Here is a 24201-nt window from a genome sequence, read left to right on the forward strand (position 1 = left end):
AAAAAGAATATATTTGTAAACCAGAGTTTGTCCAGACACACAAAGGAGGAGCTGCTGAGCCGCTGGAGACACCACCAAATGAGGCCTCAAGACACAGGGGATGGTGCCAGCAGGCGTGATGCCAGCGGGCGTAGTGCCGGGAGTCACTGAGGAGTGAGGCCGCACTCTCCTCCCAGTCCTCTGTCCTCGGAATTCGGATTCGGTGCAGGCGTTTATTTTCATTTAAGGAGCCAACTGTGTGCTGGGAAAGATGTGAGCATTGAGAAAAAGGAGAAATTGATGCCTGTAGATGGAAGAGAACCAGAGAAGTCGGCGTCGCCCAGGAGACGGGGTTGGGAAAGCCCTGTGTCACGCAGGCCCCTGCCCGCCTCTTCAGCCTTCTCCTGGGCAACATTCACGACCTTGGCTGTCACGCACTGATTTTCAAACGTACCAAATGCGCGGGCTGGGTGGGGTTTCCCTTTGTCCTTCAGTGCTTAGAATTATGCCCAAACTCCGTCCAGAACTCCCTGCAGCTGGGAATGGAGGCACCGCTAGGGTAACACGGTGCTGCCGCCGCACCAAAGCCTTCGGGCCTGCCTGCCTCTGTGAGTGCAGCCCCTCCTTGTATAGCGTGGCATTCATTTCCTTTCTGTGGTTCTGGGTGTTTGCTGGGGACTGACAGTGTTGGAAACAGTAGCTCACCCGAGGTGGTGAGCACACACCAGGCATCAGTGAGGCTTCGGCCCGCAGACGCCGTGGCCCTGGTGCCACCTGGACAGTGCCAGGCACACGCGGAGGAGCTGTCAGCTGCTGGAGGTGGGTGGCCTTGGCTGTGCTTAAGCCCAGTTCAGAGCAGCCTGCAGCAGAGTGCCCAAGTCGCGCGGCTTTGACCTTGCACCCCGACGGTAGGCTCCTTCTGTTGTAGGACTTTTTAGTTCAGCTAAAAACAGGGTCTTTATCACATGACCATGAAAAATTAGGCTCCCAGACACTTTGAAGGGTGAGAAGGGCAGGGTTTATTGGGTGAGAAGGAAAAAACGGGAAACAGGGCCTCCCCGCAAAGCCGGAGTCCTGCTGGTGCACTTCCCGCCTCGCAGATTGGATCCCAGGTTTTACCCCGGATCGGGAGGCTGGGCTCCTCCTGCTGCAAAGGGCGCCAACTTCTGTGGCTTCCCCCGTTGTCCCAGTGTGCAGGCTGGTGGGAGTTTCTCTGGGGACCCCTTTTTACTTGGCTATCTCACTTCCTGCCAGAGCACAAGCCCCACCACTCCCCACAGGGAAGACTGGAGGCGGGCAACGGTCCTCTGAGACAGACCAGAAGTTCAGGTGAGGACACGGTTAGTAAGAGCCAGTCAGGTGAGGACACGGTTAGTAAGAGCCAGTCAGGTGAGGACACGGTTAGTAAGAGCCAGTCAGGTGAGGACACGGTTAGTAAGAGCCAGGCGGTGTCTCTCTGCACCACCTGGAGCTGTGTCTCCGGCTGAGGAAGGCTTGGGGGTCCCCAAGACACCCTCCTGGTTGCCCAGAGGCCACGCAGGTGACCGCAGCCAAGGCCAGGAGGCAGCCCAGCTTGTGTCCTTGGTGCCACAACAGACAATGAGGCTTATGCACCCACAGATCCCCAGCTGCCCTTTCAGTCACCAGGATGTGTTGGAATCCATCTTGTGCCCTCTGCATTTTTAGCTTCCTTTTATGGTTCCTTCTAGAAAAAAGCCTTTTAGAGTCACAAGGGACTTACTTCCTAGTGCTCGTGTTTGGGGGCCTGGTGGTTAAGTCCACGTTCCCCTCTTCTGTTAAATCTGTGATTCTGTAATAGATCCCTCAGTCAAGGAAGTTCATAGTTACCATTCTAGACTGAAAGACCCCCGGACTTTGGCTGCAATGTGGATCCTGGCGACCACACCCATGTCTCCTCCTTAAGTGTGTTATGAATCAGAGCCCTACCGAGCTTATTCTGAAACTTTAGCACTTTCTTCATATAATCTGACCCAGATAAATTTGTACAAACCTGACCACTGCTGACAAGTATTGGCTGAATGCTTCCACATGTCCAGCTCGGCATCAGGAGCTTTGGGGGTTTTGAGCAAAGGCATTAACCCTGCGGCCAGGGCCCCTGGGCCCTCATTCTGGGTACTCAGTGGCTGCCGTCACCCCAAGAGCCCAGATGTGCCTGCTCCTCAGCAGGTGGTCAGGCCCCTCCCTTCAGTCCCTGCTTTTCTTCTGCTTCCTTTGTGCCTCTCCAAGTCCCCAAGGTATTGACGTCGGCCATGATAAGATACGTCGTGAATATTTATTGTAAATTAAGACTGGCTTGCCGGGCATGGTGGCTCACTTCTGTAATCCCAGCACTTTGAGAAGCCAAGGTGGATGGATCACTTGAGGTCAGGAGTTTGAGACCAGCCTGGCCAACATGGTGAAACCCCGTCTCTACTAAAAATACAAAAATTAGCTGGGCGTGGTGGCGGATGCCTGTAATCCCAGCTACTCAGGAGGCTGAGGCAGGAGAATCGCTTGAACCCAGGAGGCAGAGGTGGCAGTGAGCCAAGATCTCACCACTGCACTCCAGCCTGGGCAACAGAGCAAGACTCCATCTCAAAAAAAAAAAAAAAAAAGACTGGCTACTGGCTGGGTGTATGCCCATAATCCCAACACTTAAGGAGGCCGAGGCGGGAGGATCGCTCGAGCCCAGGAATTTGAGACTACCCCGGGCAACATAGTAAGACCCCGTCTCAACAAAAAACAAAAAAAAGTAGCCAGGTGTGGCGGTGCGCACCTATATCCCCAGCTACGTGCAGAGTTGAGGCGGGAGGATCACTTGAGCAGGAGGTGGAAGCTGCAGTGAGCCATGATCACACCACTCTGCACTCCAGCCAGGGCGACAGAACAGGACACTGTCTTTAAAAAATAAAAAAGGGCCCGGCGCAGTGGCTCACGCCTGTAATCCCAGCACTCTGGGAGGCCGAGGCGGGCAGATCACAAGGTCAGGAGATCAAGACCATCCTGTCTAACACGGTGAAACCCCATCTCTAATAAAAATACAAAAAATTAGCTGGGCATGGTGGCGGGCACCTGTAGTCCCAGCTACTCGGGAGGCTGAGGCAGGAGAATGGTGTGAACCCGGGAGGCGGAGCTTGCAGTGAGCCAAGGTTGCGCCACTGCACTCTAGCCTGGGCGACAGAGCAAGACTCTGTCTCAAAAAAATAAATAAATAAATAAGGGGGAAAAGATGCTGGCTCCTGGATCCACTCTTGTGTGTTTCTTTTGACAGGCATTACGAGATTGGACGACCAAATATTTCTGAACAGGAACCCCGGCGTCCCCTCTGTGGTGAAATTCCACCCCTTCACGCCGTGCATCGCCGTAGCCGACAAGGACAGCATCTGGTATGCACCGCGCTGGTCAGGCCTCCCTTCCGGCTGACCGACAGCCCCAGCGATGCCCTGTTCTCCCCCGATCACCACTCCTCTTCCTTGAAAAGCAGATACAAGGCACTCACCCCAAGGCCCTTAGCACTGTTTCCTGAGAAACGGCCCTACTCACCTTCTCCTCATTGACCGAGCCCCACCCACACCTGCCCCGGGCCTGGCCCTGTCCTTGTCACTGAAGGACAGTCCAGAGTCCTGCCTGCAGGTCAGAGGGGAGTGGCAGGGACTCCCCAATCACACTTGTAATAGAGGTGTACACAGGGGGCCCGGCTTGCTGCCCTGCCCGTAGAAGCAAGTATGTGATAGACAAGCAGTAAGAAGATGCTAGGTGCCCCAGGAGAGAAGTGAGTTTAACTCACAGCAAATATCGCCCTTAGAGATGGAGAGAGTACCCACTTCACGGGGGAGGGCAGTGGGAGGGGGTTCCTTTTAGAGTTTAGAGTTTATAAAATCTCTGTGGTTCACACTTCCATTTCTTTTTCCTCTTTTTAAAAATTGTGGTAAAACATACATAGCCTAAAATTTGCCATTTTAACCGTTCTGAGTGCGCAGCTGGTGGCATTCAGCGTATTCACATTGTTATGCAACCATCACCCCCACTGGTCTCCAGAACCTTCTCATCACACAAAACCAAAACTTGGTCCCCATCAGACACCAGCTCCCCATTCCTGCATCCGCCTGAGCCAGTGTTTCACTTTCTGTCTCTCTGAAGTGGCCCACGCTAGGAGCCTCATACCAGTGGAGTCACCCGGGATTTGGCCCTTTGTGCCTGGCTTATTCGGCTCAGCGCAGTGTCTTTAAGGTTCCTCCAAGCTACAGCACGTCAGAATTTCCTTTTCATGGCTGAGTAATATTCCACTGTGTGGATGGACCACACTTTGTCTTATCGTTCCTCTGTTCATGGACCCCTGGGTTGCCTCCACCTTTTGTCTGTTGTGAATAACACTGCTGTGAACATTGGTGTACAAGTATCTGTTCAAGTTCCTGCTTTCTGTTTTTTGGGGATACGCCCAGAGTGGAATTGCTGGACCACATGGTGATGCTCTGTTTAATTTTCGGAGGAACCACCAGGCTGTTTTCCACTTAAATCCTCTTCCCTTCCCACCCGCACAGCCTGTGGCTCCAATTTCCCACATCCTTGCCAGCACTATTATTCTCTCTTTGTTTGTTTGTTTGGAGACAGGGTCTCACTTTGTTGTCCAGGCTGGTCTTGAACTCCCAGGCTCCAACAGTCCTCCTGCTTCAGCCTCCCAAGTAGCTAGGATGACAGGTGTGAGCCGCCGTGCCCGGCTGTGGTGTGTGGTTTTTTGATAGCAGCCCGGTGGGTTTCAGGAGGTATCTCACTGTCATTTGGGTTTGCAGTTTCCTAATGACTTTTTTATTTCTCTCTTCTTCCCTTAAGCTTTTGGGACTGGGAGAAAGGGGAGAAGCTGGATTATTTCCACAATGGGAACCCTCGGTACACGAGGGTCACTGCCATGGAGTATCTGAACGGCCAGGACTGCTCGCTTCTGCTGACAGCCACAGGTGAGCGGGGTTTGCACAGCCAGGATTGGAAGCCAGGGTCTGGAGGAGTGGCGGGGAGGGTGTGTGATCCTGAGATGTGTTTGTACATCTGTCTTACAGAAAGCCCTGCTCACGCGCGAGGGCCACTGTCATTCAGAAGTGGGGAGGTTTATGAGGGAAAGGGCTTCAGCAGCAGAGACAGGAAAGCAAAGATGACCCCGTCCTTGAGGGTTCCAGGGACTTGTCTTCTCATCTCAGTCCTCTAGCCCTTCCAGCACCAGGAAAAGCCTCTGACAGCCTCTGTACTTAAACCCCTGTGAGAGACCCGGTGGGTCCCACGTGACACCCGAGAATCAGGGAAGGATGCCCCAAGCCACAACACGTGCCAGGTCCTCCCCGGCCAGGGTCTCCTGGCATCGCTGGCTCATTTGCCAGTTGCTGTCCCCACTGGGAGCTGGCACTCACCCTCCTCCAGTCCTGCCCTGCACCTGAAAGGACATCGTTGACCGTCATGGTCGCTGACCAGTGGTTCATTGCCGTAGTGGGTCTCACTCAGGTTTTGGTTTTCTTGGGTTTTCGGGGGGTTTTTTGGAGGGGTCCGAAATGTCTTAGTTTCATCTTCACTTTGGAACAATCGTTTGTTTCCATGTCAGTTACCCCACGTTGACAGTCATTTTCCTTTAGCGCTTTGAAAACACGTGTCCATTGCCTGTTGCTGACGAGAAGTCGCTGTCAGTCCCACTGCACTTCCTGTGGAGACTAGAGAGCGCTGGGCGGGAGGCAGGCGGGGGAGGCCAGCACGGCTGAGAGAAGTGAAGGCCGACGCCCGGATCCCACCCAGCCTGTCCCTGTCGGCCGCAGCCCCTGGACACCGGAGCCTCTGAGAGTGTCGAGTCGGTTGTGCTGACAAGTGCGCAGCCCTCTCAACGCGGTTGCGGGCTCCTGGTGAGGGGCGTGGCCATGGGGACGTGTCCTCATGCGGCCCCTCCTCCGAGCACTGCCCCCTCAGGACCAAGTAGCATCAATCGATGTCGAAAGCCCGTCTTTGTCCCTGTAGCTGTCAGACGTGACCGGGAGGAGATGCATAGTTGGGGCGGGGGCCGGGGGGGCAAGGGACCAGCCAGGCTCAGCCAGCAGTTTCGGAGAGACCAGATGTGAGCATCTCCCAACACCAGAGGGAGAGGGCAGTTCCTTGGCTGAGAGAGCGAGCACTGGAGCAGGGCCAGGGTCCTTTGCAGAACAGGCTCCAGACAGCAGTAGAAGGGCTCCAGCTCCAAAACCGGGAACATTTGGTGTATGCGATGGAAAGCAGAGAGCGGGACAGGCAGGTGGGTGGAGGTGAGGCCGTCGTCCACCAGGGCAATCAGCTGGGGCTTGAAGAGCGCCTGAGGGTCACGTAGGAGGGGCTGGTGAGGCCAGGGGGCGCGGATGTGGTTCCCGGAAGGCTCAGAGGGCCCGCATGCTTTCCCCGCACCCAGGCCGACCTCCCTGCCTGTCTGCTGGAGGATGCAGAGGGCCGTTTCCTCCATTCTAAGCCCCGAAGAGCAGGGCGGTGCGTCCCTGCCCACGTCTTAGGCGGAGAGCCCAGACGTCTGCATTGTCCCTTCAAGTCAAGGCTACTCTCTCTGTGGAGCACAGAGAGGAATGGGGCGGAGGGTGTGGGTGTCCTCTGTGAAGCTGGCCTTTCGTTCTGCTCCCTGGCACAGGCTGGCTCACCAGAGGGTAAAACGCAGCCCCACCCACCCAACCGAGCTTCACCCGCCTGCCTCCCTCCAGGGAACCCGATGCCCTGGAGCTGGAGGGAGGAAGGGCAGCCCCGGGTCCCAGGGCAGCCAAACCTCAGAGTTGAGCTCTGTGGCCAGGGTGGGACAGGATTGTGGTCTCCCATCCCCTGGGCTGCGACTCCTCCTGCTGGCTCGCCCAGATATGGATCTGAGGACAGAGTCCAGTCGGTGGGTGCCCAGAGACCTGGAACCACGGGTAGCGAGTCAGGCTGGACCTGGAACCACGGGCAGCGAGTCAGGCTGGACCTGGAACCACGGGTAGCGAGTCAGGCTGGACCTGGAACCACGGGTAGCGAGTCAGGCTGGACCTGGAACCACGGGTAGCGAGTCAGGCTAGCCGCCTGGGGTCCCTGCAGCACGTCTGCCAGGAAGGGCTCTTACCACCTCGCACAGAGCACAGGCCAGGCCAGCGAGGGGCCGGTTCACATCCTTTCCTCTCTCCCTCCCCAGACGATGGTGCCATCAGGGTCTGGAAGAATTTTGCTGATTTGGAAAAGAACCCAGAGATGGTGACCGCATGGCAGGGGCTCTCGGACATGCTGCCAACGACGCGAGGTGGGTCCGCCCGGCTCCTCCCCAGAGCAGAATGTGTTCCCGGGGCTGCGGACGCACTCCGAATTCCAAGGCCCTTCTGGGGCTGTCTCTAAACAGGCTGCTCCACCTCAGAGTCCCCAAAATCCTAAAGCAACAGCTCCCCGCCAATGTCCCCGAAAGCGTGAGAGCCCCAGGTCCCTGAGTGCACTGCCTGGCTGGAGTCCCAGCCCTGGGCATGGTCTCAGCCACTCGTGGGTGCCCCTGTCCCCAACCTTCATCCTTGGCTTGCAGACATGTGCTGCTTGGGACAGCATCACTGCTGGCAGGGCCTAAAGGGCCCGCATCACAGGGTCCTTCTTTGGACCTAAAATTAGGTCCGCTCTTTGGACCTAAATTTAACTCCTCCTTGGGGGTCGGGGTGCACATGGCCACCTGGGGCCTCACGCGCTCGCTGGCATGCCTGGGCTGGTGGGACGGAGTGGCTGCAGTGCCGGCTCTAGGTACAGTTCTGCGTGTTGCCTGCACCGCTGCACGGCCTGGGTGCGGGGCGAGGCGCAGGCCCGCAGGTCCTTCTGGAAGGACTCAGGCAGGAGTTAGGAGGCTCCCGGGGTCAGGCTTCTGGGTCTGGATTTCCAGAGGCCCCTCTGCAGTGCCAGGCATTCGCCTCTAGGAGTCATCGCTCTTCAGCAGATCCTGCAGCCCTTGGCGAAGCTCAGAGTGAATACGTTACCCCGCCAGCCCCCGTCTGCCGGCTCCTGCCGGTTTGTGATTTCTGTGTCTTCGTCTGTGGCCTGTGGATGTGGCCTTACACCTCGTGGTCAGCCTTCCGTGTGGGGCCTGCCCTGGTTCTGCCCTAGGTCGCATGGCTCTGTCTCCGCCCTTCTGTCTGAGCGCCTGTCCCAGGAGATGCCAACCCTCACGTGCCTTGGGACGTCATGGGGGCAGCTCCAGGGTGGACATTGCCTCGAACGTTGGATTTTTTTTTTTAATATAGCCATGTTCTTAAGTTTCATCCAGCAAAAAAAATCATCCACACCCCGCACTCCGTGGGGGCCCTTTCCTGTTGCTTCTGTCCTGATCTCCGGGCTCTGCTTCCCCCGCGAGGCAATCCTCTTCTGGGGTATGACAGCTTCCCTGGGACAGGGCAGGAAAAGTGAGCCCCAGCCCAGGGCCCTGGTCCAGGAGGGGTCCCGGGAGACAGCTGGATGGCCAGCCTGGGGGTCAGGCCACTCACCGGCCATTGTGTGTCTCTCCAAAAGACCAATTTTGGTGACACTGTGTCATTTGCTAGAGAGGAAAGATCACTTTGATAGGCTTTCCAGGCTGTTTTTCTGGGGTCGCTCAGAGGCAGTGGTGCCATGGAAGGAGCTGGGCTTCAGCACGGGAGCGCCTGGCTGAGCCCTGGCTCTGCCTTGCCCTCTCTCTTTGCTTTTGTGAAAACTTCCCTCCCTGTCCAAGGCTCGGACCTGCCGGAAATGCAGTGCTGGAAGGACACACCCGTGGCTAGCCCCGGGGTCCATGAGACCCCCCTAGAAGCATCCACACGTCCACGCCCGGCTGGGCCTGAGGTCCCTGACACCCCCAGAAGCATCCACACATCCACACTGGGCCACGCTGCAGGAAACAAGACTTGGTGGCCTGTGCTGCCCCACGGGCTCTCAGTCTCTCCGGGTCAGGATGGCGGTGCCCAGCTTACAGATCAGGAAGCAGCACTGAGGAGAAAAGCGGCCTTCTCGGCCCAGACCCTCCAGTGCTTCCTTCAGAGTGGGAGCCTGTGCTGCACTTCAGGGGTCTCGGGGTCAGAGAACGAGGCTCTCACCGCGGGGGAAGGCAGCAGAGGCGTCTCGCCAGACGTAAGAGCTCCAGGCCCCAGTCCCCGAAGGCTGTGCCAGCTGTGGGCTGGGGCACCAGGCACAGCTCTGGGCTCCCTCAGGTTGCACAGGACATGGGAAACCTGGGTGTGGGCAGCAGGCGGGTGTGTCACTGCTGCTGCGGCTTTGCTATGTGTCCAGGACTGGTTCAAACCAGTTCACTCGGCATCACAGAATCTGAACTGAAAAAGGACTTAGGGTTCACCTGACTACACCCCTCCATGGCAGGACGCTCGGGCCAAGGGACAGCTGCCCAGAGCCTCTGGTTCAGATGGACACCTAAGGCCCAGGGTCGGGCTGTGCCATGTCCCCCACGCCGGCATGTCACTGTCCTACCCGGGTACGTCGGCCTGTGTGCTGGAGACAGGGCCTTTACAGAGGTGATTAAGGTCAAACCAAGTCACCAGGGTGGCCCTAACCCAATGTGCCTCGTGTCCTTACAAGAAGAGGCCACCAGGACACAGACACACGTGCAGGGACAGGTGGGCGTTCCTGGGACGCCGGCTCGGCACTCACCCAATGAGGTCACGGTGTCAAGGGAGGGCCCGAGTTCCAGCAGGTTGCTGGGGGGTGTCTCACGGGCCTGAGGGTAATTATTTGTCATCGATTGGAGTAACACTGCCTAAATCCAGAGCCGTGAACGCTGACCACAGCACAGCCACCACGCTTCTTGAAAGTCACAGTCACCAGGACCCAGTGTTGGCGTTTCATAGATTAATGGTATTAGCAGGTTGGTTTCCCTCCGCGGTGTTACATTTAAGGGAATAAACAACTCACACGAACGGCCAAGGGCTGAAGACAGAAGCGGCGCTCTCCGTCTTCGTCAGGTGCTCACGGAGGACCCACAGCACATCTGATCTGGTCACCACGGGGATCCGTGGAGCCGCAGAGGTTTCATCCTCCCCTGGAACTGAGGAGCTCAGGCCCTCCACCAGCTTCTGCTGCAGGGAGCCTGCAGGAGGCCCAAGGCGTGACCTCCGCTTGCCCCAGCCCCCACTCGCCTCTCCCGGACCCGCTTGCCCAGTTGGGCACACCCAGCTCAGGCACACGCAAGCCAGGCTCCCCACGTCACCCCTGAGACTGGTGCTTTGGAGGCTGTTTCTTGTTTTCTGGCATCTTGAATGTTCTCCATGTGCTCGTTCTCACCTTTTCCCTCTGTTTGTTCTGCTCGTGTCACTGCTGTTCCCAGGGCACCTCTCTGTTCTTCCCGACCCAAGGTGTCGCTTCCTGGCAGAGTCACCAGGAGGATGGTGCCTGGGACGTGGCTGCTGCCCCCCAAGTGACCATGCAGTCTAGAAGCGCAGAGCCCAGACCCATGCATCTCTCCCTTCTCTTTTTCTTTTCTTTTTTTTTTTTTTTTTTTTTTTTTTTTGAGGTGGAGTCTCGCTCTGTCACCCAGGCTGGAGTGCAGTGGCGTGATCTCAGCTCACTGCAACCTCCACCTCCCAGGTTCAAGCGATTCTCCTGCCTCAGCCTCCCAAGTAGCTGGGACTAGAGGGTCGCACCACCACGCCCGGCTAATTTTTGTATTTTTAGTAGAGACGGGGTTTCACCATGTTGGCCAGGATGGTCTCGATCTCCTGACCTCAGGTGATCCGCCCACCTTGGCCTCCCACAGTGCTGGGATTACAGGTGTGAGCCACTGCACCCAGCCTGTGCATTTTCCAAGTTGTGCAGCCACCACCTTTATCTAGTTCCAGAAGATTCTCACCACTCCAGAAGGCGGCCTGCTGCCCATTAAAGCAGTTTCTTCCCATAGATTCTTATTTATTTATCTATTTTTGAGACAGGTTCTTGCTGTCACCCAGGCTGGAATGCAGTGGCACCATCACGGCTCACTGCAGCCTCGACCTCTCAGGGCTCAGGCAGTCCTCCTACCTCAGCCTCCTGAGTAGCTGGGACCACAGGCCCATGCCCCACACCCAGCTCCCATAAGTTCCTCACTTAAACAGAGAGAAACTTAGAAAATGTCTGTGCCAAGCCAAGTCCTCTGTGCTTGTGGATCTGCCCCAGGTCTCAGAGTGGGGCCTCAGGGCCTCCTGGCGCAGCCTCCGGATGGCCGTGCCTCCAGGCAGGACAGCACTGAGCCACTAAAAGGGATGCACCAGGAACCCTGGGCGGTGTCCTCCTCGGTCACCCAGACGCCACTTCCCAAGAGCATGTCCAGGTGGGCAGCAAGCATTCTTTGTGATTAATGTAGGTAACAGCATATCACGAGGGAGGGGGCTCCAGTTCTGTGTTCTCAGGCTCTGTTGGCTGCACAGCTGCAGCAGGAGCTGGGCTCTTTTGGGCAGAAACGGGGAAGTATGTGCCCTCCCGCCCGGTCACACACCGGCCCTCACTGTGCTCACAAGGCCTCCCAGCGGAGGAGCAGGGCTGCAAGTTGGAAGCCTGTGATCCACCACGGCGCTCGTGCTTCTGACCTGCTGCGACATTTCTTCCTGCCTGGGTTCAGGTGTATCACAGTAGAGGGACTACACTTCTTTTTTTGTTTGTTTGTGTTTGTTTTTGAGATGGGGTCTTGCTCTCACTGCAGCCTCAACCACCTGGGCTCAAGCGGTCATCCCACCTCAGCCTCCCAACTAGCTGGACCACAGGCGCACACCACTGCAACAGCTAATCTTTTTTCTTTTGAGACGGAGTTTCACTCTTGTTGCCCAGGCTGGCGTACAATGGCGGATCTTGGCTCACTGCAACCTCCACCTCTCAGGTTCAAGCAATTCTCCTGCCTCAGCCTCCCAAGTAGTTGGGATTACAGGCACCCACTGCCACACCCAGCTATTTTGTGTATTTTTAGTAGAGACGGTGTTTCACTATGTTGGCCAGGCTGGTCTCGAACTCCTGACCTCAGGTGATCCACCCGCCTCAGCCTCCCAAAGTGCTGGGATTACAGGCGTGAGCCACTGTGCCCGGGCTACATTGGCTAATCTTTTATTATTTGTAAAGACAAGGTCTTGCTATGTTGCCCAGGCTGGTCTTGAACTCCTGGGCTTAAGCAATCCTCCTGTCTCGGCCTCCCAAAGTGCTGGGATCACAGGTGTAAACACATCTGGCCTGGGACTGCATTTCAAAAGTAAAATAAAGAATGTATGTATGCCAGCAATTAACAACTAGAAAATGTAATTATAAAACATCATGGGCCAGGCGTGGTGGCTCACGCCTGTAATCCCAGAAGCCGAGGCAGATGGATCACCTGAGGTCAATAGTTCAAGACCCGCCTGACCAACATGGTGAAACCCCATCTCTACTAAAAATACAAAAATTAGCTGGACATGGTGGCAGGTGCCTGTAATCCCAGTTACTCAGGAGGCTGAGGCAGGAGAATCACTTGAACCTGGGAGGCGGAGGTTGCAGTGAGCCAAGATCACACCACTGCACTCCAGCCTGGGCAGAAAGAAAGAGAGAAAGAGAGAAAGAAAGAAAGAAAGGGAAGGAGGGAAGGAAGAAAGGAAGAAAAGGAGGAAAGGAGGAAAGGAAAGAAAGAAAGAAAGAAAAGAAAGAAAGAAAGAAAGAAAGGAAAGAAAGAAAGAAAGAAAGACAGACAGACATCATAGACAACGGGAATAAAAACTGCAAGATACCTAGGAATGAATCCAACAAATGCACTTTCTTCACAGATCACAGCATAAACTCTAATTGAAGACTACAAAAGGCACATGCAGTGTTCATGGCACCATAGCCATGGATGAAAAGACTCATCATTGTGGAGATTGGCAGTTCTCAAATTAATCTGTGGATTTATTAATACACTTTTGATTATATTCCCAGGAGAGATTTTTATAAAATGCAGACCAGCCAAGGCAATATTGAAGAGGCGCAGATGGCATTAAGAAGCTGCAATTGCAGGGCAGCCAGGCCAAGAGGCACCAGGGCCCTCAGCGCAGCAGTGAGCCCAGAAGGGCCGCAAGTGGCAGGGTACCTCTGCGCACTAGGGAAGGAGCCATGTTGCTAAATGGTGTTGGGACAGCTGATGCCATATAGAAAAGGATGCAGTGATACCCCTACCTCACACCGTGCACAAAACACATCACAGTGAGAGACCTAACCTGTAAAAGCCTTTCAGAGAAAAATCAAGAGGAAATCTTCATAACAGTGAGGAACAAAAAGACAGATTGAACAAGAGATTGAGGGTAAAGACATCAATAGGTTTGACTCTACAGACTTCTTCATGACCACAAGAAAAACGTCACGGTTGTAATGTAAGTGGCAGAATAAGAAAAGATATTTGCAGTATCTACAAGTTACAGAACATATATAAAAATATGTGCAACTGTCTGTCGTGAAAAAAACGGCAAACACCACACATCGATAAGGATTTGGGGACATTGGCTTGTGTGTGTCCTGCCGAGAGTGTAGATGGTCACCCATTTGGGGAATGAAATGGCCTTCCCTGGGGAGATCAGAGTCATGCAGGATACATGACTGGCAGTTCCGTTCTAGGCGCTTCCTTCTCCACCCGCAAGGACACGTGAAGTTGTTGACTGTGACATGGTTCACAAAGCCAGGGGCAGCTCAAATGACGGGGTTAGTTGTACAGTGGAAGGTAACGCAAGATTAAATGAGTTAACCAGAGCTATGTGTCTTGGGCCAGATAAATCCTCAAAGCCTAACATTAAAGAAGCAAGTTGCTAGAAAATAGGCCCCATTTTGACATTGAAGAGGTTTTTTGAAATGTGGAAGGCACGTTACGTTGTTGATGAGCGTGCGTAAGCAGGAAAACCTCAGCAGCCCCTGGGAGGCACCCTCAGCCCAAGGGACAGCTCTCCCAGGCAGGCGCAGGGGCAGACGATGCTTTTACTGTGTCTAAAATTATGCTTCTCTATGAAAAAAAAAAAAAGAGCAAACAATGGTAAAATGTTAGCAAAGTTAGAGCTGAGTGGTGGGTACAAGGATTACTGTGGTGTTCCTTTCTGTATCTTAAAATGGTTATCAGTACAGTTTTAGAACTGAATCTGGTTTTAAATACAGGCCGTCACGTGAGGTGGGGGTTGCTCTGCTCTGTCTAATCCCCACACAAAGGGCAGCCCTTGCCCCATTCTCTCCGTCCATCCCTTGCTGACGCCAGCCGTCGGGAGTCAGCCCCTTGCTGTCTGAAGGCTGCCGGCACGTGGCCCATGCCGAGCTCCTGTTTGTCTCAGAAGAACTGGCTTCCTCAAGCTTTGATAGGGCCAAAAGGAGGACCCTCATCTTCAAGCCTTAACAGCCTTCCTAAAGTCACCCAGACCTGCCAGTTCTGCCCAGGCGTCCAGACGGCAGGCATCTTAGACGTCGCTGCAAGGGTCTGCTCCAGATGGTGAGCACCTTAGACAGACGTTGCTGGAAGGCACTGCTCTGAACGGTGGGCACCTAACAGATGTTCCGGGAAGGCACTGCTCCGGATGTTGGGCATCTTAGATGTTCCTGGAAGGCACTGCTCTGGACAGTGGACACCTTAGACAGATGTTCCTGGAAGGCTCTGCTCCGGACAGTGGGCACCTTAGACAGACGTTCCTGGAAGGCTCTGCTCTGAACAGTGGACACCTTAGACAGATGTTCCTGGAAGGCTCTGCTCCCTCTAGCGATGCCTGGGGCATAGTCGAGTCAGGGGAAGACTCAGAGTTCCAGCTCAGAATTGTCGCCCCAGCCTGGACTTGGGAGTTCCAGCTCAGAATTGTCACCCCGGCCTGGACTTGGTAGTTCCAGCTTAGAATTGTCACCCCGGCCTGGACTTGGGAGTTCCAGCTCAGAATTGTCATCCCGGCCTGGACGTGGGGCACACCAGGGGCCCCAGCGGGAGCTCATATGAGGCATATGGACCCACCAGATGGGCTCGGTGGTGGCAGCCACCTTGGAGCCGCTGGCCAAATGGCTGCCCAGAGCAGGCCCCAAAGCCTGCCCAAGGCAAGGGCCCACGGGGTGACGCCATGTCCCACTGTGTCTCTCCAGGAGCTGGGATGGTGGTGGACTGGGAGCAGGAGACCGGCCTCCTCATGAGCTCAGGAGACGTGCGGATCGTCCGGATCTGGGACACAGACCGTGAGATGAAGGTGCAGGTAACCATGCAGGTGTCCCCCAAGCCCTGAGCCTGTGGGGCAGTGTGTGCAGGGCTGGTCCTCGTCACAGAACCCAGCAAAGTGTGCGGTGAGGCCTGGCCATCCCAGGGGTGGAGTCAGGGCCTGGGAGGACAGTGCCGGGACAATGCCGGGAGGAGACGTGGGCTCCCTGAGGCCTCTGGATGCAGGTGAACTGCAACGCTCAGCCCTGCGCTGCAGGATGGCTCAGCCTGCGCCAGCTCTGAGTGTTTGCAAGTAGTGTCTTCTCTCTGCAAATTAAGGAATGTCAGAAATCAGTAGGGTGACCAATTGTAAATTAGAATGATTAATTATTTGGAGGCGTTTTTTTTTTCTTTTGAGATGGGGTCTCACTCTGTCACCCTGCGTCACCCAGGCTGGAGTGCAGTGGTGCAATCACAGCTCACTGCAGCCTCAACCTCCTGGTCCAAGTGATCCTCCCACCTCACCGCCCCCCACCCCACCACCAAGTGGCTGGGACTACAGGCATGCACCCACACGCCTGGCTGATTTTTTTAACTTTTTGTAGAAACAGGGGTCTCAGTATTTGCCCAAGCTGGTCTCGAATTCCTGGCTCCGGCAATCTTCCTGCCTTGGCCTCCCAAAGCACTGGGATTATAGGTGTGAGCCACTACAGAAGACAGAAGATTTTTGTTTCTTTTTTTTTTTTTTTTTTTTTTTTTGAGACAGAGTCTTGCCTTGTCGCCCAGGCTGGAGTGCAGTGGCGTGATCTCGGCTCACTGCAAGCTCCGCCTCCTGGGTTCATGCCATTCTTCTGCCTCAGCCTCCCGAGTAGCTGGGACTACAAGCGCCCACCACCATGCCCAGCTAATTTTTTTTTGTATTTTTAGTGGAGACAGCGTTTCACGTGTTAGCCAGAATGGTCTCTATCTCCTGACCTCGTGATCCGCCCACCTCAGCCTCCCAAAGTGCTGGGATTACAGGCGTGAGCCACTGCGCCCGTCCAGAAGCCTCTTTGCTTCTTAAAGCATCTGCTATTTTCAGTTTTGACAAAAAGCGGAGTACATTGGTTTTGCCCAAGACAGCCTGGAAAAGTGGTAGAGACCTAAGCAGGCCACGCTCAGCAGAAATCTAACTGCATTGACTTCATTTGGAGCAGAGGCGAGACCACAGATACTGTGAGGGGCAGCGCCTGAGGTGGCTTTAGAGCCAGTATTCCCTTCCTCCGGGTCCCCAGGGAGAGGTGTGGCACAGAGGCCATCCCCAGCCTCTCTCCCGGGCAGGCCATCTGGTGTCAGGAGGGATGGCTCAGCCCTGCTGCCGTAGAGGGCGGTGTGGAGCAGGCCCAGCAGAGGGGAGGCCTGGGCACCCTCAGCTGCTCGAAGCTGCTGTGGTTGCTCTGGGCAGCAGCAGCCCGAGAACCTGGCCCAGGCCTTCCCGTGTGGGCGGCCTCCCCTCTGAAGTGACCGTGGATCCCTCGAGGCACCAGCAGCTTTCATGGCACCTTCTTTGGGGTGGGGGGGTCTTGCACCTGTCTGGAGCTGTGGCTCCACACGAGACGTAGCCCTCAGGGCACAGCGTGGACACCCTGATCCCCAGGGTCTGGTCACCAGTTGGGGCTTAGAGGCCCAGGTGGCCTGCGGGGCAGGTGCTGTTCCTGCAGAGGTGCGTGGAGGCACAGAGCGCAGCAGGTGCTCCCAGAGCTGGCTCTGCCCCTCGCAGGGGTCTGGCCCCATCGTCCCCACGCCTGTGTTTCCTCCTGGAGTGCACAAGCCAGCACCGCCCATCGTGCGTGGAAAGCGCTCTCCCTCTCTTGGCCCTTTTCCTCCTGCGTCCCTGGCAGGACGTCCTTTGCCCCCCGCCCCCGCTTCTCCAGCACTTAGAGCCCCCGAGGGAGCAAGACGACCCCTCCTGGACTCGTCCCATAGCTCATTAGAAGTTCTGAGAAGCAGCCAGTGAGGAGTCCTTGCCAAAATGTGCTTTGCTTTCCTTTTTAGGAAACAGAGAGAGGTTGGAAGTTTAATTGGCACTGACAGCCAGTCCTTCCCAGAGGCGTCTGCAGGCCGCCGCTCGGGGTGGGGCTGGGCTCTGCCTCACTGGCCGGGTCCCAGGCGCCTCAGGGCCTCAGGGCTGTCCCTCCAGGGCCAAGGGACAAGGGCGTGACTCAGTGTCCTGCCAGCCCCTTCCTCTCCCTGGGACTCCTGGGCTCCCCAGGCCTTTGATGCTTCCCTGGATAGAGAGAAAGGCCCCTGCAGCCAGGGAGGGTGATCCCCACAGCCAGGCAGGCAGCAAGAGGGGTCCTGGCGCTGCAGGACAGCAGGGAGGGCGGCTCGGTGCCCCGGTCTTCACCGGGCTGCCTGTGTTTGGCTCTAGGACATCCCTACGGGCGCAGACAGCTGCGTGACGAGTCTGTCCTGTGATTCCCACCGCTCACTCATCGTGGCTGGCCTCGGTGACGGCTCCATCCGCGTCTACGACAGAAGGATGGCACTCAGCGAATGGTACCTTGACCCTGTCCTCTCCCTCCCCCAGTGCTGGCAGGGTACCTTCCAGGTGGTAGGGCCGTGTCACTGCCATTTGGTTGGGTCCAGGTTTCTCAGTGAGATGCAAAGCTTCCCCAGGAGCCTGCAGTGGCGTATTTAGGCCAGTCCTGGGCTCCCCAAAGCCGCCAGGCCCGTCCCACCGAGGCCCATCCCACAAAGGTCTGCCCCACAGAGGTCCACCCCACAGCCTGTGGAGGAGCACAGGGGACAGGCCATGTGGGATGAGCCAGTGGACTGGAGGCAGAGGCTGTCGGGGTGAAGCAGGGCCCCAGCCAGGCACCTGCCACCTCTGAGCTCACCTGAACAGAATACTGCCACTACCTGCCACCTCCTGGGTCATGCAGCAAGTGTCTGGGGAGGGATGTCTGAGGGCACACACGTGGGCACAGCAGCCCCGGGCACTGCCTCCGCTGAGCACCCCCCGTGGGCAGGTGCTGTCCGTGTCTGGCAGAGGACAGGGCACACGCATGGGCACAGCAGCCCTGGGCACTGCCTCCACTGAGCACCCCTGTGGGCAGGTGCTGTCCATGTCTGTCAGGGGACCAGGCACAGCAGCCCCGGGCACTGCCTCTGCTGAGCACCCCCGTGGGCAGGTGCTGTCCGTGTCTGGCAGGGGACAGGGCACACGCGTGGGCACAGCAGCCCCGGGCACTGCCTCTGCTGAGCACCCCCGTGGGCAGGTGCTGTCCGTGTCTGGCAGGGGACAGGGCACACGCGTGGGCACAGCAGCCCCGGGCACTGCCTCCGCTGAGCACCCCCCGTGGGCAGGTGCTGTCCGTGTCTGGCAGAGGACAGGGCACACGCATGGGCACAGCAGCCCTGGGCACTGCCTCCACTGAGCACCCCTGTGGGCAGGTGCTGTCCATGTCTGGCAGGGGACCGGGCATAGCAGCCCCGGGCACTGCCTCTGCTGAGCACCCCCGTGGGCAGGTGCTGTCCGGGCCTAGCAGGGGACAGTCCGTCTTGGCCCACGCGGCTCATGCAGCAGAAGTAAATTTCACCCGGCACAGAGCGAGGATTCCCAGAAGGTCCTTGTGCCCCCAGCTTCATCAACTTTAGGTCTGGGATTCTCATTCCTGACCCTCCAGTCTGCACAGATCGGGGAGACACAATGAGGAGTTTTGAGGGAAGCAAAGCAAAGGGTGGGCAGGGCCTGGGAGCACTGCGATGGCCGCCTGGCCCCCGTCTCTGGGCAGCTCCCATGTGGCTCAGACAGTCCTCCAGCGGCCTGACGGTGACCTAGGGCCCAGCCCTGAGCCGGCCTGGGGAGGACACAGGGGGTCTCTGCTGGAGCAGGTCACCTGGAGGGGGCTCTGACCCTGCGTGAGCACTAGCCCCTCGTGGGGAGCGGACAGGCGAGGGCCTGCGGACCCGCTGGCACAGGCAGACCTGGGCAGCTCCCGGTGAGAGCCCCGAAGGGTGGGGACGTCCTTCAGGGAAGCCCCACGCTGAGCGCGCCCCCTCCCTTGCAGCCGCGTCATGACGTACCGGGAGCACACAGCCTGGGTGGTGAAGGCCTCCCTGCAGAAGCGTCCCGACGGCCACATCGTGAGTGTGAGGTGAGGAGCGCCGATGTTTAGCAGCCGTTCTGCTGTAAAAACATTATTTTCCCCTCCATTTAAAATATGTCCTTGGTATTTAAACAGCTGGAAGGGGATGGCATTTCGGGCAGTAATTAACTCCTGCCCTGGAACTGGCCAGAAAGATCAGGCGCAGCCCGTAGGGGCCCAGGGGCCACAGCTGCTCCCCTGCTGGGGGACACCTGACCTGCAGGCGCTTTGGGAACTTTCCTGGGCTGCCAGCTGCGGAGGGTTCCGGGGGGAGTTGGGCAGCTGCTCTCCCTCCACAGGCAGGGGTGGCAGGGTGGCAGGGGCGGCGTGTCTGCCAGGCACGTGGCAGTTGTCTGCACATAAATTCAGTTCTGCCACTTGGTAAATACAGCACCAAGAGCAGGGAATATTTATTTGCCTATTAAAGGAAGAGCAAGATGTAATTTATGAATGCAAAGCCAGCATTTCTTCAAAGAGATGCTCTTTTCCCCCTTGTTTGTGATATAAAAACCAAACATAACTCTTGGGATGGACGCCTACTGGGGGTGGAAGGCAGGAGCTACGGGGCCTCAAAAGGGCCAGGCCATCCCTCCCTCCAGCCACAGCCTGCCATCCAGGCTCTGTCTCCCGGGACTGCAGGCCCCAGTTGCATGAAATCTAATCTCTAGCTGGAAATGAAACCAGGAGCTCACAGCCTCCTACCGCATCTGTGCTCATGGCCATTTCTCTAGGCCAGAAAGCTCCGGGCCTTTTCTGGCTCTGAGAGAGCTTGTGGGGGACAGCCTTGGCCCTGAGACCAGTGTGGGTGCATGTCTGGGCCCCGCCTGGGCAGCCCTCACTGGGGACGCTGAGCATCCAGGCAGCTTTTTCCTTGAGCAGTGTGTGTGCAAACAGGTGTGCGACCCCACACACCTGGTTCCACCGTCCCCCTGGCCAGGCCCCTCATGGGGGCTCCGGGAGGAGGTGTCACTGTGACCCTCTCTTGGCAGCGTCAACGGAGATGTGCGCATCTTTGATCCCCGGATGCCCGAGTCGGTAAATGTGCTTCAGATCGTGAAGGGGCTGACGGCCCTGGACATCCACCCCCAGGCGGACCTGATCGCATGGTAGGTGCCGCCCACCTCCCTGGCCTGCACCGCTCACCCGCCTCGGGCCTCTGTGCAAACAGGAGGCTCTTGTGTTCCTGCCCCCAGGAGCTGAAGGAGGGCAGGGGAGGATTTCACTGCTGTGGGGACATAAAAACAAAAGATGTCTGCCCGCCACATCCTCCCAGGATAAACTCTCAGAGGGTCACACCTGCCCCGAGCCAGCCTGTCCCCGTGGTCTAGCAGGCCTGTCCCGGCATCTGCGCCCGTCTTCCATCCTCAAAGAAGAGGGCAGTGATGCCGGGACCCTTTCTCTCCCCACAGTGGCTCCGTCAATCAGTTCACCGCCATCTACAACAGCAGCGGAGAGCTCATCAACAACATCAAGTACTACGACGGCTTCATGGGCCAGCGGGTCGGCGCCATCAGCTGCCTGGCCTTCCACCCGCACTGGGTCAGTGCCGCGGTGGGTGGGGGTCGGGGGTCGGTGGCCGGGGTAGAGGGATGGGAGGCAAGGGGACAAGGCAGCAGGGGTCCTGCCTGGCTACCCCACACCACAGTGGGGCCCATTGGCTGCCTGAGGGAGGGACTTGCCTGGGTCCCAGGATCTCTAGGGCCCCTGCCCCACCCTGCACTCGCCCCGGAAGCAGAGCCCCAGTCCCGTCACTCCGGGAAGAATTGACACACAGTGGCTGGGGCAAAGCTTCTGCCCTCAGACCCTGCACTAAAGCCATCCCTGGGGACCTCCAGGAGAGTCGCTCGGGGTGTCCATCCCTGTGCAGCCCTCACCCTGTCCCCTGTGCGGCCCTCACCCCGTCCCCTGTGCGGCCCTCACCCCGTCCCCTGTGCGGCCCTCACCCTGTCCCTGTGCGGCCCTCACCCCGTCCCCTCTGTGGCCCTCACCCCGTCCCCTCTGTGGCCCTCACCCCGTCCCCTCTGCGGCCCTCACCCCGTCCCCTCTGCGGCCCTCACCCCGTCCCCTCTGCGGCCCTCACCCCGTCCCCTCTGTGGCCCTCACCCCATCCCGTGTGCGGCCCTCACCCCATCCCCTCTGCGGCCCTCACCCCGTCCCCTCTGCGGCCCTCACTCCGTCCCCTCTGCGGCCCTCACCCCGTCCCCTCTGCGGCCCTCACCCCATCCCCTGTGCGGCCGGCCCTCACTCCGTCCCCTGTGTGGCCCTCACCCCGTCCCCTCTGCGGCCCTCACTCCGTCCCCTGTGCGGCTGGCCCTCACCCCGTCCGCTGTGCGGCCAAGTCCTCACCCTGTCCCCTGTGCGGCCAAGTCCTCACCCTGTCCCCTGTGCGGCCGGGCCCCACCTGCACGGCTCTCTGGCCTTGGTTGCAGCCTCCCCACGTGGCTTCAGGCCGTTGTTTTTAGGTTAGGATTCTGCCCGCCTGCCACCTTGTGTTGTGAGGCTCCAGGCATGCAGCTCTGCTGACACGCGTGACATTGGATCCCAGAGCTGCCCCGTGGGGCAGTCCTGAAAAAAGCACGCGGGGCCCGGGGCAGTGCCACGCCCCTCACGGAGTGCACCATGCATGGGCCCTGCAGGGGACTGGTGGGACCGGCCCGGCATTTCCAGGCCTGAGGTGGGCGCGGGGGTTCCTGAGACCCCGGCAGGAGCTGCCTAAGGATGCGGGTTGGCCTGCGCCCCCCGGCCCCCCGCAGTGTCTGCCCGCACCTGAACCCCTGCTCACCCCTTCTCTCTCCTCGCAGCCTCACCTGGCCGTGGGAAGCAACGACTACTACATCTCCGTGTACTCGGTGGAGAAGCGTGTCAGATAGCGGCGTGACCGGGCCCACCAGGCCACGGCCGCCTGCTGTACATAGTGAAGCTGTCACTCGCCGGGGCACGGGGCGTCGGCTGCCGCGGCCCTGCAGTGTGAACGTTGGCTGCTGCCTTAGCTGCTGATGACGGCAGGAGGGCCCTGCTACTCGCTTTTGTCTGTCTTCGCTGTCGTGTCTGGAACGTCAGGGAAGGGGAGGGCTCGGGTTGACGGTGGCTTCCCACTGAGCACCAGCATCCAGGTGCACCCCCGCGGCCGCGGCGCCTCTGTCCCTCTCCTGTTCTGTGTTTCTCTGAGACGCTGAAAGGGGAAACACCTCATTTTATTTCCATGTAATCAGAGCATTAGCTGCAGAAAAAACCCCAGACAGAGCCCTGGCGGAGAGGCAGGCGCTGGGGCTCCTACGGGTCCCTGGGGCAGCTGTCCCCATCAGGCCAAGAGCGAGCGAGAGGCGCTGCCCCAGCCAGGCCCACCACCTCTCACAGTCAGTGCCCGCAAGCAGGGACATTTCCTAGCCAGCTGGGGGACACTGGAAATTCGGGAAACCAAGAGAGAGGAAGAAGGAGACGCCCCTCCAACTGGCGGGTGTGAAGGAAGCCGCCCAGGGGTCCGGGCTGTCCTTGGCCGCTGGCAGCATCGCTGAGCAGGAGGCGCACAGCCCACCCTCCCCGCACCGCCAGGTTTCTGGACTCCAGTTTTGGCCCCTCTCACACAGAGCTGTCAGCAGGGGCCGCTGTGGCCGTGCACAGGGGAGGCAGGTCCTTGGCGAGGTAGCCCCTGCCTTAATCCACGGGGCTCCTTTCCCTCCGAAGGGCTGCTCTTCCCCGCAGGCGCGGGGACAGCAGCCTGGCCTGTGGTCTCCATGCCTGTGCCCGCACACAGGTGTAGCACACGCATGTGCAGATGGCACCACGGCCGGCACCTGGGGGCACACACATGCAGGCGGCATGGTCTCCCTGCTCTGTCCCCACACGTTCCTCACACACAGGTGAGAGGCACTGCCGGGTCCCGGACGGCTCCGGGTGACACCAGCCCCGTCTCCAGCCTTGAGCCGCCCATGCTGATGTGACCTCGGCTGACAGCTGGGCCTGTGGTGCAGACAGGAGCTGTGTGGACAGTCCCGCCCAGGAGGGGCCGCAGGGCATGTATGAGCAGTTTTGCAAACAGGACACAACCACAGTGATGGTATTTTGAAAAGCATTTTTTCCGTGTTCGTTGGGAATCAGGATTATTGAGAGGTGAAGGAGCCAGGTGGCTTCATTCTGGCAGTGAGAGGCCCACGACCACGGGAGCGAGAGCTGGTGCGGCGAGGCCCGGCTCCCCTGCGGTGCGGCTGGCGGCCTGCCGCGGCCAAGAGCATCTTCTGGGTGGATGGAACCCTGCCTGGTCACGTTTGGCCAGAGACACACCTGGCCCTCAGGGGGCTGAGCTGGAGACTGAGCCGGGGCTGGCCGGGACGTGACAAGGCAGGACAGAGGCGGCCCCTCCGCTGCTCCTTTTTGGAATGCAAGCTCCCACCAGAAGAAGGTTCCGGCACGAATCCCATCCCCACATCTGGGCCGAGAAAGCAGCCCGGGTCCGGAAGGTGTAGAGAGTCCCGGCCTCACTCAGCTCACAGGGCGTGCCAGGCGGCAACACCAGAATCTTCCAGAAGCCCAGCTCCACCCGCACACGCAGCTTCCCATCCAGTCCTTCAACTCAATTCTTACCCAACACGCGTTTCTGTTTGTTTTGAGACAAAATCACCACCTGTCAAAAGGCAGGTGCTCCAGAGGGGTCAAGACCCCCCCCGCCCCCGCTCCACCCTGGAGCCCACCCCCATGGGCACCGCGTGCCGCCTGCACGTGGGCTGTCTTCACAGGTCTGATGCGAAAATTCAATCACGACGTTAACCGGCTCGAGAGAGCGCCGGCCTAGAGGCTCATTATCTATTTATTTTACCAAACGCGAATTGAGACGGACTTTGACAAAATACGAAATGGCAATGTGAAGCTAAGAGCAGAGAGTGACAAACAGTAAACAACACGCGCAGACTCCGCGGCTGGCGGCTGTGTCTTTAAGGAAACTGCTCACCCCACCGCAGGGGGGCATCGGTCAGAGCAGAGCTCTGGGGGGTGGGGGGA

General features: G+C 58.2%; 1 protein-coding gene across 7 annotated transcripts in view; it reads left to right on the forward strand.

The window, feature by feature from the left end:
- RPTOR (regulatory associated protein of MTOR complex 1) overlaps positions 1-24112 on the forward strand; it is a 416632-nt gene extending 392520 nt beyond the window's left edge. For all 7 annotated transcript variants that reach the window (XM_024350719.2, XM_024350720.3, XM_063799998.1 and 4 more), the window contains 9 exons: positions 3251-3365; positions 4810-4934; positions 7148-7252; positions 15028-15134; positions 17487-17614; positions 19129-19215; positions 20196-20312; positions 20616-20745; positions 22008-24112. In XM_024350719.2, coding sequence (XP_024206487.1) covers positions 3251-3365; positions 4810-4934; positions 7148-7252; positions 15028-15134; positions 17487-17614; positions 19129-19215; positions 20196-20312; positions 20616-20745; positions 22008-22076 — 983 coding nt within the window. In that variant the 3' untranslated portion in view covers positions 22077-24112. The remainder of the gene's footprint in view (positions 1-3250; positions 3366-4809; positions 4935-7147; positions 7253-15027; positions 15135-17486; positions 17615-19128; positions 19216-20195; positions 20313-20615; positions 20746-22007) is intronic.
- Positions 24113-24201: the final 89 nt, after the last annotated feature.

This window comes from Pan troglodytes, chromosome 19 (assembly GCF_028858775.2).
Source record: "Pan troglodytes isolate AG18354 chromosome 19, NHGRI_mPanTro3-v2.0_pri, whole genome shotgun sequence".
Lineage (NCBI taxonomy): Eukaryota > Metazoa > Chordata > Mammalia > Primates > Hominidae > Pan > Pan troglodytes.